Here is a 10,679-nt window from a genome sequence, read left to right on the forward strand (position 1 = left end):
ATAGATATTTTTTATTTTATTTATTGATGAAAGGTTATATTTATTAACTCATTAATTAATATGATACAGAATGGTAATCTTAAGACAGCTACATCCCCTCCCCCTCTCTCTTAGTCCTCCTCCCCTCTTTTACCCCCTTCAATCTTTAGAGATCCATGGGGAAATAGAGGTTGAAGAGTGGGGAAGACACACACCCACCTTCTTAATCACCTACCAGGGCAAGCCCCCAGATCCCCTCCCCTAGGGTATTTTCCCTAGTGCTGGAAAAGATAGGGAAAAGATTTATCTCACTGGATTTCTTGCCTTCTGAAATTGAATCTTCAATCATGTTGCAATTGGTCTTTAACATGATAGGCTTTAAATGATATTTGGTTTGATATTTTCTTGGAAATTTCACCCCTCAGTGGTGGGTACGGCTATAGCCATCATGATGTAATCATGCATTTCGTGTATACGTGTCATTACTCACTTGCTCAGCGAGTGGGTGGGCTGGCCAGAAGGCTAAATTGTTACGTAATTATTAGGTCATAGAAAATTTTGGTTCCATCATGATAGGGTTAATATATAGTCAGTAGATTCATGATCACACTTAATATGAGATGTCACATTCAGTTCAGCTACCTACAAGAGTTGAAATGACAGGTTTAGTTGAAAATACTAGTAGATTTGTTTTAGATAAGTGAAATTCAGCATATGTCGATATTGCATTTTTATGATGTAAGTTTCACCATAAGATGGTTGAAAATTAAATTAGAAAATATAGGGGAATGTCATATACATAGGGGTAAAGGCAGGTGTAAAAACAGCATTAGTTAAGGGGTATTAATCTTGATGCTAATTTACTTGGGTAAGCAGAGCCTCACAGTATTGTTTACATTCAAGGTAATTCAATAGAACAATGTTTGTGGACCAGATGACCTACAAACATTAATCTGAAAACCTATGATAATTTAATTAATGTATATAGTGTGTCCATTTTAGTAATGGCCAGATTATCCGTTCATATTAGAGAAAGAAAGATTTATTCATGACCAATAATACAATTTTTTTTTCCTTTTTTTATGGCATTAAGGAGTAGAGTTAGAGTTAGTGTAAAATATTCATTGCATTTAAGGATTATCTTGATTATGATTTATCAAGCAAACAAGAGGTGAAAGTAGTGATATTTGGAGTAGGGATGAAATATGAAGAGTAAAGAAAAAATATATTATTACAAATTGCAATTAGAATGTCAGTTTTATAATACTGAATACTATAATGACAATTGTATTTCACCGAGGGAGATCCTGGTAGTATTTAAGATTTATTACTTTTATTTGCCTAAAAAAGAAAATAAATTTTTAGTAGTTATGTATTAACTGAAAAAAGTCACTTTGTTACAAAAGAGCATATTTCCAGGTTTAAAGTACACTTAATACCAGAGGTACATTTATATATATATATATATATATATATATATATATATATATATATATATATATATATATATATATATATATATATATATATATTTTTTTTTTTTTTTTTTTTTTTTTTTTTTTTTTTTTGCCAATTCAGGATCATTTGCTCCTCGAAGCACAAATCCACAACAAATTTGCTCCAGATCATGCACAAACTGTAGATATAACATGCAAGAACCAATCATGTATCAAGAACCAGTCACAGCTTCACACAATGGCTCATACTTTCATGCCTTCTTCACATCTGTCTCTGTGTAAACAGTTTGTTTGTTTACTTAACCACTTGCTACCAGGGATGGCATGTGTGCACATTCCATGCCCACTGTTTGTTTAATTTAATAATTGTTCCACAAGTACTAAGTCAGCAATGAGCCATTTACGAGAACTACTTGTCTCACCTGTATACCCTTTTCTTTGATTTTCAATTATATTTTCTAGTATTTGATACTGCTGCTAATAAAGTCAATAACAATATAGTAATTATAATGTTTGTAACAAAAATAATTGTCAATTTGGTAGCATTTGTAAAAAGAAAAAAAAAGCATTTTCTTCCTATTTCAAGGAAAGGTGAAGTCACAAGATGTACTAGTTGACTCCTTTGTGGATTAGCACTGGCAGAGCCATCTGTGTACGGAAACATTTAACAAAACAATACTAAAGTGAACACAACATTTTCCTGTTGGCATTGGGTTCATTTCCTCTATGTTCCTGTCCCTATTTTGTTGTCATATCACTCAAAACACACTTGTATGCTGTCACTTTTACATATCACATACTGTTACTCTAAACTGCTTTCGAAGGAGCACACTTTATTTCACGTACACAGTAACTCATAAAACTGCAAGAAGGGCACATCCCTAAGGCTCTGCAGATACAACTAAAATCAAGAATGAAATTTATTTGGTACACGTTTGATCCTCATTGTTTATCCTTGATAAAATTGATTGTTGAATATGAATAATGATAATGATACAGGGGATCCCCTTTTTTAGTTGTCACATTTCCCATCATTTCACTCTTTTGTCACTGATGTTTTGTTAATTGCATTTCACTCTTTGGTTATTGGGGTTCCAAATGTATATACACACATGTATGCAAATACTCATAAGAGACTAATAAGAAACAAAAAAAAATTAAATGAGCTACAATGTGAAATTAGATAAAAACTAAATAAAAACTACAGCATATGCGAACATTATATGTTTCCTCCACTGCATCAGCTGTCTCACGTGCTGTTGAGTATTGATGCTGATTTACCTATCTTGACATATTAATAATAGCTGATGCCTAAGTGTCAACACATTGTGTTAATGCTAAAGAAGATGGAAAATGATAAAAAAGAAGAAAAGTGGTGAACATGCAGCTGATAGTGGATGATTAAACAGCGTTGTGTTGAACATGGAATGCATGACAGTCCTCACCCATCCACCTCAACCACTTCTGATTCCTTTGCAAGAAACCTGGTTGATAATTTAGTTGAGTTGGCTGATGTAAAAGGTCTCATCCACCTGTTTGTAGCCCAACCCTTGTTCCCGTGACTTCTGCTATACGTCTGTGGACTTCCCTCTGGATTCCTGTGGTCTGAGCAATAATTACACCTTTCTCACAATATCCAACATTTGCATTTCTCATCTGTATGAACTTTTCTTTGATAAGAATTTATTGTAAGGATATACATGTAAGCTACATGTTTAAGCAGTCCCAGTCCACATTACACATTCATAATGTATTCCACTGTGATGTGTATCTCTAAGTGTTGAATCATTATTCATCATATTTTTCTGGTCCATATTAACAACAAATAATGGGGATCCTCTGAAGTAGATATCCTCCTCCTTTTGGAAGTAAATTTAGATCAATCTGTTTATTTTTAAGGATCTTTTAAATAATTCATTCTTTTTGCACATCTTAAAAACTGTTCATTTACACATTTTGCACAGAGACAAATTTTAGATGTTATTTGCTTATTTTGGGGGGAATCTCATTTTTGCATAATTTGTATTTTTTATTTAGTTACATGTTTTTATTTTGTGATAGTTGTCATCATTATTATTACCTTTACCATCATTATCATGCCAAAGTCCTGATTATCATCATAATCAATATCTTTATTATCATAGTCATCATCATGGTTATTGTAATCATCATTGTTGTGGTTCTTTATTATTTTTTTACAGTTAATGCCAAGGCCATTCATGTAGTTTCCCCAAAATTGATTAAGATTCATTTAGTTCTAGGAACTTACTGGAGCTGAACGTTGTTTGCATGTTTTTGAAAGGAAACAGATATTTATATAGTACATATTAAGATCCCTTGCTATAGAGAAGATTTACTTCCATTGTGTTTTGTTTCATAAGACTTCACTTAAAAGAAAAATAAGCATGTTTACCATTCAAGCATAATCATATGGGAATACTGCAGATCCTCTGATTGTTGCTGAAGTTACAGTTATTTGTTTGTTTATTTATTTTTCATTTCAGTAACCAGTATTTTTGGTATAAAACGTATTAATACAATTCCTACTGTTTGACCCCCTGTGTGTGTGTGATTGTGGGCTTTAGCAATTAGCTCTCTCGGCCTTTGACACCATCATTAATCCCGACCAAGGAGTAGAGGTTGGTTTTTTCCCCCCCCATGAGGTTTAGTTATGCATGTTCCCATTCTATCTCTCTGTCTATCTCTGTCTCTCTCTGGGGTGTTGCTGGATGTGATTATTTTTGGAGGATGGTCATTAGGAATTCACCATTAAGAGACTGATGGTGTCTGACCTATAACTTCCCTTGTTTTTCTTGGCATCATGCCTGGAGGTCTCTGGGTCTTCCTCTTCATTTTCTTCATCTTACTTTTTTTCTTGTTCCTCCCTTTCTCTTTTTTATCACTTTCATTTAGTTCATCATCATTATCTTGATCTTCTTCATTTGTACCTTATTTTCTTCTTCTTCTCCTTGTTTTTTTTCTTTTCAATTTTCTCTTTAATTTTTCAACCTGGAATCCCAACTACAACATATAGCATTTTTTGGAATAGCAACAGATATTTTGACCTTGTAAAGAGGAACTTTTACTCAGCAACCTCTAGGCCTTTGTTATGGTGCTGTAAGTCTTCAATAATACACAAATTGGTATTATAATGTACATTTGACTTGTTTACATTTGTGTGATTCATTATTTTGGTATTATACTTTCTGGTTGCAAAATTAAGTATGTACTCCACAAAAGAAGTAGTAAAATAATCAGGTTCAGTAACATCTGTCTGAGATGGACAATAGGTGATTGTTTATATATATGACAGGAGAGGCTGCAGCTTAGTGTCTGTTGTGAATATTATGTTGTTTGGATTAGAGTATGATTAAAGAAATATTTTTTGTTTTTTCTCGCATGAATTTCCAGGGTTTTGCAGCTGAGGTTTCCTTGGTTTTTGGTGTAGATGAACCCCATTCATATGAGAAAATTCATGAGTCATTTGTGGATAGGTTTTGCCATGATAATACTGTGTGTGATTTATGTTATCAGTAATGTGATCCTCAAATGATGTTTAACTATTATGAGTTTTCAGTATTTCACAGGTGCTTTTTTGAAAGATATTTTGTTTCAATTTTATGCTGAGTGTTCCTACACTTTGCTTAAAATGTATATCTTCAGTGTTGATTGATAGAGGCACTTCAGTAATGTGTAAATTATTTTGATGTGATATAGCACTATTTAGTATTTATGTCTAGAAATCACATGTCCTCATTGCTTGCATTACAGTAATGCAATCTTAATCAGATGTTTTGAGTGGTTAAAATGTTCATGGTTTTTGCACTCTGGTGTCTATAGAGTCATCCCACTTTTAAAACTGTAACCAGGGAAGACTGTCTTTTGTATTCTGATCACTAGGAGATGAGGTAAAGTTTATTACATTCCCAGTCATTGCATCCTACACCAACTCATGAGTCACCAGTGTATAGATTGCAAATTAGCAACAGAAATTGCATGTGAATATGCTTTTTTTCTTCATTATCAATATCAGTGGTTGAAAAAAATGCAGCTACAGATCACCAGAACTGCCTTTTTAAGATTATAAACACAATTACCGATACAGATAGCCTCATGGATGCCTAGGAAAGATTATAGTTTCACTAGATATACTGCTTTTGATATATATTTTTCTTCCCCTCTGTGAAAGAGAATGAAATCAATACTGTGTTATACTCAGTATTGCATTTCATCTTACATATTTTGCTTCAGCTGACCTACCTCCCAGTATTTAGCACTTAGTTTAACATTGCTTGCAGATAAGATACAGTCACAAAAATATATATATTTATTTTTCTTCTTGTATCTTTCATTTTATAGTACCAATGATTAATCTTATCTAGCTGTTTGAAAACAGTATATAAGAGCTATATAGTTATACTTAATTCTTTGAGAAATTAATGTTAAACATACAGTACCGTATAAAGTCAAGAGTGAAACCAAGTTCTCTACAGGATGAGGGAGTTCAGTCTAAATTGAATTATTACATTGTGTTAATCGTAAGTTTTATATTCAGTAATATGGATTGTGTAACGGAAGAGTTAGTGTGTTTTAGAAGATTCAAATGATGTATGAATGCAAATCTGAAATGAATATCTATTTGTAAAGTTGATGTAATGTGTACACTTTCGATGTACTTTTGCAAACCTCCTCCTTATGTCTGTCAGTCTCTTTTGTGTTTCTGTCTCAAATATGATAACTTATTGATTCCTTGTAACTTTATGACATCCATATAACTTCTTTAATCCTTGAGATAACATGGAGTTCTTAGCATTACTATTAACTTGCTTACTTAAAACAGAAGACCTTTGACACTCGATGCCCAGAGGGCAGATTTTAGGATACATCTGTTGCTTTTAGATTGTCTCTTAGTTAGGATTTCTTTGAAATCTGATGCCTCTTGCTACTTCGCTTATCTCTATCTATCTCTCATTCTTTTTCTTTTTCTCATTTTGCTTTTACTCTTCTCTTCTATTTCTCTCTATCTTTACAACTTCTTGTTTTCCCTTTTAATTTTTTTCTCCCTCTTCATAGACTGGCAGACATATGATCAAAAGAAGGCATACATTGCAGGTGTTTGCTATTCCATTGAGGGTATTGAAATGACCCAAATTTTAAGGCACAGGCAATTTCTCATTTGAAATTTCCTGTGTTTAGAAATTATCATATGTCTGCCTTTATGAATAGGGATTACAAGTACTGACTTTTCAAGCAAACTCCTGTGCTTTAGGACTTCTGTACTGGCACTGCACCCAGGTGTATGTACCTCCTTGTACTCTTAAACACTGCAAGTCCTCCTCGCTTAGCGCACTGTAGCTGCTTGTGCTTACTAGTCTTCCCCCTGTGTGGGTGTGGTGTGCATTGACAGGTTGGAAAGGTACCAACACCCCCTGAGGGCGGCATCCTGTCTCCACAGAAGCCAGTCAACTTGCTCCCAGAGGTCCCTATGCAGCAGACACGCAAGCTCACCGAGAGGGAATCGAAAGACTGTGAGGTCATTGGTGAGTAGTAGTAGATAGTGTTTAGGTTGAGCAGCTTACTTGAAACAGTTTTGTCTGGTCCTTTTTTTTTTACAGGTTAAGGGTAGTGACACTGTTTTTGTCTATATAATAGTGTGATTATTTTTATGTAGAATCTGTGTATCTTCAATAAGAAAAAATATCTCAGACACATATTTCAATCGTTATTTCACAACTCCACTCTACACACAGAACGCCTAATCAAGACATACTTCTACATTGTACGAAAGAGCATCCAGGATAAAGTCCCCAAGGCCATCATGCACTTCTTGGTCAACCACGTCAAAGACAATCTCCAGTCAGAGCTTGTGAAGCATTTGTATCGCACAGAAGAGATCGACACCTTCCTTTCAGAATCCCCAGAGATAGCTCAGCGCAGGAAGGAGGCAGCGGAAATGCTGAAGGTGAGGCTTTCAAAAAGATGCTGAGCTCTAATGAGATGGGATGGACATTCATTCAAACCTGGTAGAATAACGAGGGAAGGAATAAAGGGATGGGAAACTGAAAGAATTAATAAAAACTTGTAGTAAAATCTTGCAGCAGTTAGAAGCTTAACAATCTGTATAAAGATGGTATATATTTTGTAAAAGAATAATACTGACATATTATATACGAAATAAGGATTTGGGAAGATGCATGGAAATTCTGAGTTCCTTCTATTTAAATTTTACTTGCTAATTTATTTTTTCTTTTCCTTTTAGGCTCTTCAGAATGCCAATGTCATTATTGGGGAGATCCGTGAGACCCACATGTGGTAATGAAGACTTCAGCAACAAGTTGGACAAAACCAGTGAATTCATATGTTATCATTTGATATTGTTTTCATGGCAGGAAGCAGTGGTACTCTCAAAGGTGTCTTTACATTGTGTAACTGTGAATGCATTTTCTTCTTCATCTTTTCTTTTCTTTTCTATTTCTTCAATCATTTCCTAATTTTTGGGCACACTTTGTTATCAGTATGTAATCAATACACATTTTTTCTGCACACATTATGGATGTGGGATGATTTATTCATTGATTTTCATGTTAATGTTGTAAAAGATTTATATGTATATAAATATATGAAAAAGGAGATCTTAGTCTGGTACCAGATCTTTGATTTTTTGGATATTTGATAAAGAAGAGAATTCTCAAGGAGTTCTATATTATTTTACATAACAGAATATTTGATACTACAGTACATCCCCTGTGCTGCCTTATGCTATTCCTGACAGTTTAGTGTGAAGATATCAGCAAATCTAGGTACTTACTCTCTCTCCATTGCTGTAATATACTGGGAATGTGCAAGAGCACGTGTGCAAGCGTAAGTGCTAGTTTTAAGGCTAACCAGAAAGGCGGACCTTCCCATGACCCACCCACATGATAGTCTGTAGACCACTGAAAAGATAAATATATCTAGTCAACACTATGGCTGTATTTAGAAGGTAATAAACAGACATAATTTACATTGGTCTTATTTTTGTGATTATTATTAGCTCTTATAAAGGATGTATTGATTTGCATGACACAATCCACCCAAACGTAAATAGGCTGAAATACATACATTAGCAACCAGGTTGACCATGCAGTTTTTTTGATTTGTTAATGTTTCGTATACCCAGTGTCCACTCCAAGTTGTAAACTCTGCCCAGTATGTCCAAAAATGCAATTATTGATAGTAAGGCTGCAGATCTTATGTAGATATACTTTCCATGTGTATGTATATAGATATGTAATTTGTATTTTTTTCTCTCTCTCTCAATCACTTACATAAATTTTAGATATAAGAATGTTATTTGGCTTACCTTGGGTTGCCAGTTGTTCACAAATTTACTTAAGAAACTAGAATAAATTTAACCAAGAAATTAGAAATTGTTTCAGTTAGTTGGTAAGAAACCTGATGATCAGGTGTTCCAGTGTTTCATGTAACACCTAATTGCAATTATTATAGTACCTCTTTTATTTTGTAGACGGGTATGTTGTTATTAAGCATGTGCCCTTTGCTGTGTCAATATAGTATCTTTAATTTATAAAAGAAAAGGAACTTGAATAAATTATTGTATTTTAAATGTAAACTTGAAATATATTTTAGCAGAAAAGGAAAACCTTCTCATATGAAAGTTTTGGCCATTTAGCTTATATTTTGAAAGCCATACATGGGATGAAGAAATTGTAATGCCAAAATCCTTTTTCCCTGAGCACAAATATTGCAAATGCTAACATGTGTAGAGGCAGTTTCACTGAGAGAAAATTCTGTTACTGTGATGACTTTTGGAGACATGAACTCCCAAGTAATACTTGTTGTTTACCACATGCATCAGGAAGCAAACACAGATCATTCTGAGAAGTGACTGCAAATCCATTCCATACAGAATGATAATGTCAACTATATTCCCTTTATGATTTAGGATCAGGTGAAAATTACTTATCTTGTTATTAATACCTGGATGTCTATTTTCAGCTGTCATTGTTATTCATAATATAGAAGATACCAGATATTTTTTTTTTGTTAGTTGTGTGTGATGAATGTTCCAGTACAGTTTGATATTTCTTTTGTAGTTAAAACAGGCCTGTTACTATTTGATTTATAGTTTTTTTTTTCTTTAATTTATTGTAGAATAAGTCCTTTTAATAATACTCGTATAGGATTTAGAAGGGAACAAACATTTTGACTGAATGAGAGTGCATGTTCGTGTGTTTATGTGCCATTATTTATACTGTGTTATTGTATATCTGTTCAGTTACGGCTTATATATGATGATGCAGAACTATGTACAAGTCTTTGTTTTTAATTATGATCAGTGTAAAATAGCGATTATTTTGTTCAGAATTGTAAATATTTGTTCCATTTCAATGGACAACACATAAAGTGATCGATACATTTCAACACTTAGGTCATGTGCGCTATGTACAGCAAGAAGCTAGTGCTCTTATACAGAAAGTGGACACAGAAAACGCATAAGAAAGCAGAAAGCAGAAGTGCAAGGTTGTCTTTGAAGTCTGAAATCTGCTGCTATGAATGATACTTTTAACCTTCCTCTCTTAAAACTTTTTCTTGCTACCAATGACTTCAATTGCCTTTCTTCATTGAATTCCTGTTACTCTACAAATAGCTTCATTCTTTATGTAAATATTGCTTAGTATTATTTGTAAAAATTAGAAATAAAGGTGTTTGTTCACAGTAGACTTGTGTGAGTTATCCTGTCAGTTGTTTATCTGTAATTTACTTGTTATAGAAGTTTTGGGATAATAACTCAAAGTAAATTGTAGAAACCGTTGGTATTAGCCATGTGTACACCATTTGTGTGGAATAACATGTTATGTCTTAACAAAACAAAGTGGCTTTTCATAGTCACTAGGATTTTCCATTAAGTAATTTGTACAGAAGATGGCAATAAAGTATATCCTGATTACATTCCTAGCACACAGTTGGGTAATAAGTTGTATGTGTACATGAATTATAAATATTAAAGTGATTTAAGTTTGATAGCATATTGGTTTTGTTAAATGTTAATAAATCCTTTTGGAGCTAAGAATCAGAAGGAAAGGAGGAAAACTTGGAAAATCCCCCCAAGCATTTGTTCATTGTTGTCATGGGGCTTAGGAGATGGAGATGAAGGCCCTATGTTAGGGATTACCACTACCTTGGGCCTCAGCCCTCAGCTCAACTAATTATGCACAGTATTTTCTCCTCCTACTCTCCTTT

The 10,679-nt window shown here is 33.7% G+C and overlaps 1 protein-coding gene across 4 annotated transcripts in view; it reads left to right on the forward strand.

Annotated features, from left to right (window-relative positions):
- The window catches only part of Drp1 (dynamin related protein 1), a gene marked incomplete in the record, with an annotated part of 31,120 nt that extends 20,966 nt beyond the window's left edge, over positions 1 to 10,154 (forward strand). Inside the window, 4 exon segments of one of the 4 annotated variants that reach the window (XM_070132204.1) lie at positions 4,022 to 4,075; positions 6,844 to 6,976; positions 7,187 to 7,398; positions 7,696 to 10,154. In XM_070132204.1, the coding sequence (XP_069988305.1) occupies positions 4,022 to 4,075; positions 6,844 to 6,976; positions 7,187 to 7,398; positions 7,696 to 7,752 (456 nt within the window). 4 annotated transcript variants of the gene reach the window in all.
- Between the last annotated feature and the right edge of the window lie 525 nt (positions 10,155 to 10,679).

The sequence above is a fragment of the Penaeus vannamei genome, chromosome 17 (genome assembly GCF_042767895.1).
Source record: "Penaeus vannamei isolate JL-2024 chromosome 17, ASM4276789v1, whole genome shotgun sequence".
NCBI classification, from domain to species: Eukaryota; Metazoa; Arthropoda; class Malacostraca; order Decapoda; family Penaeidae; genus Penaeus; species Penaeus vannamei.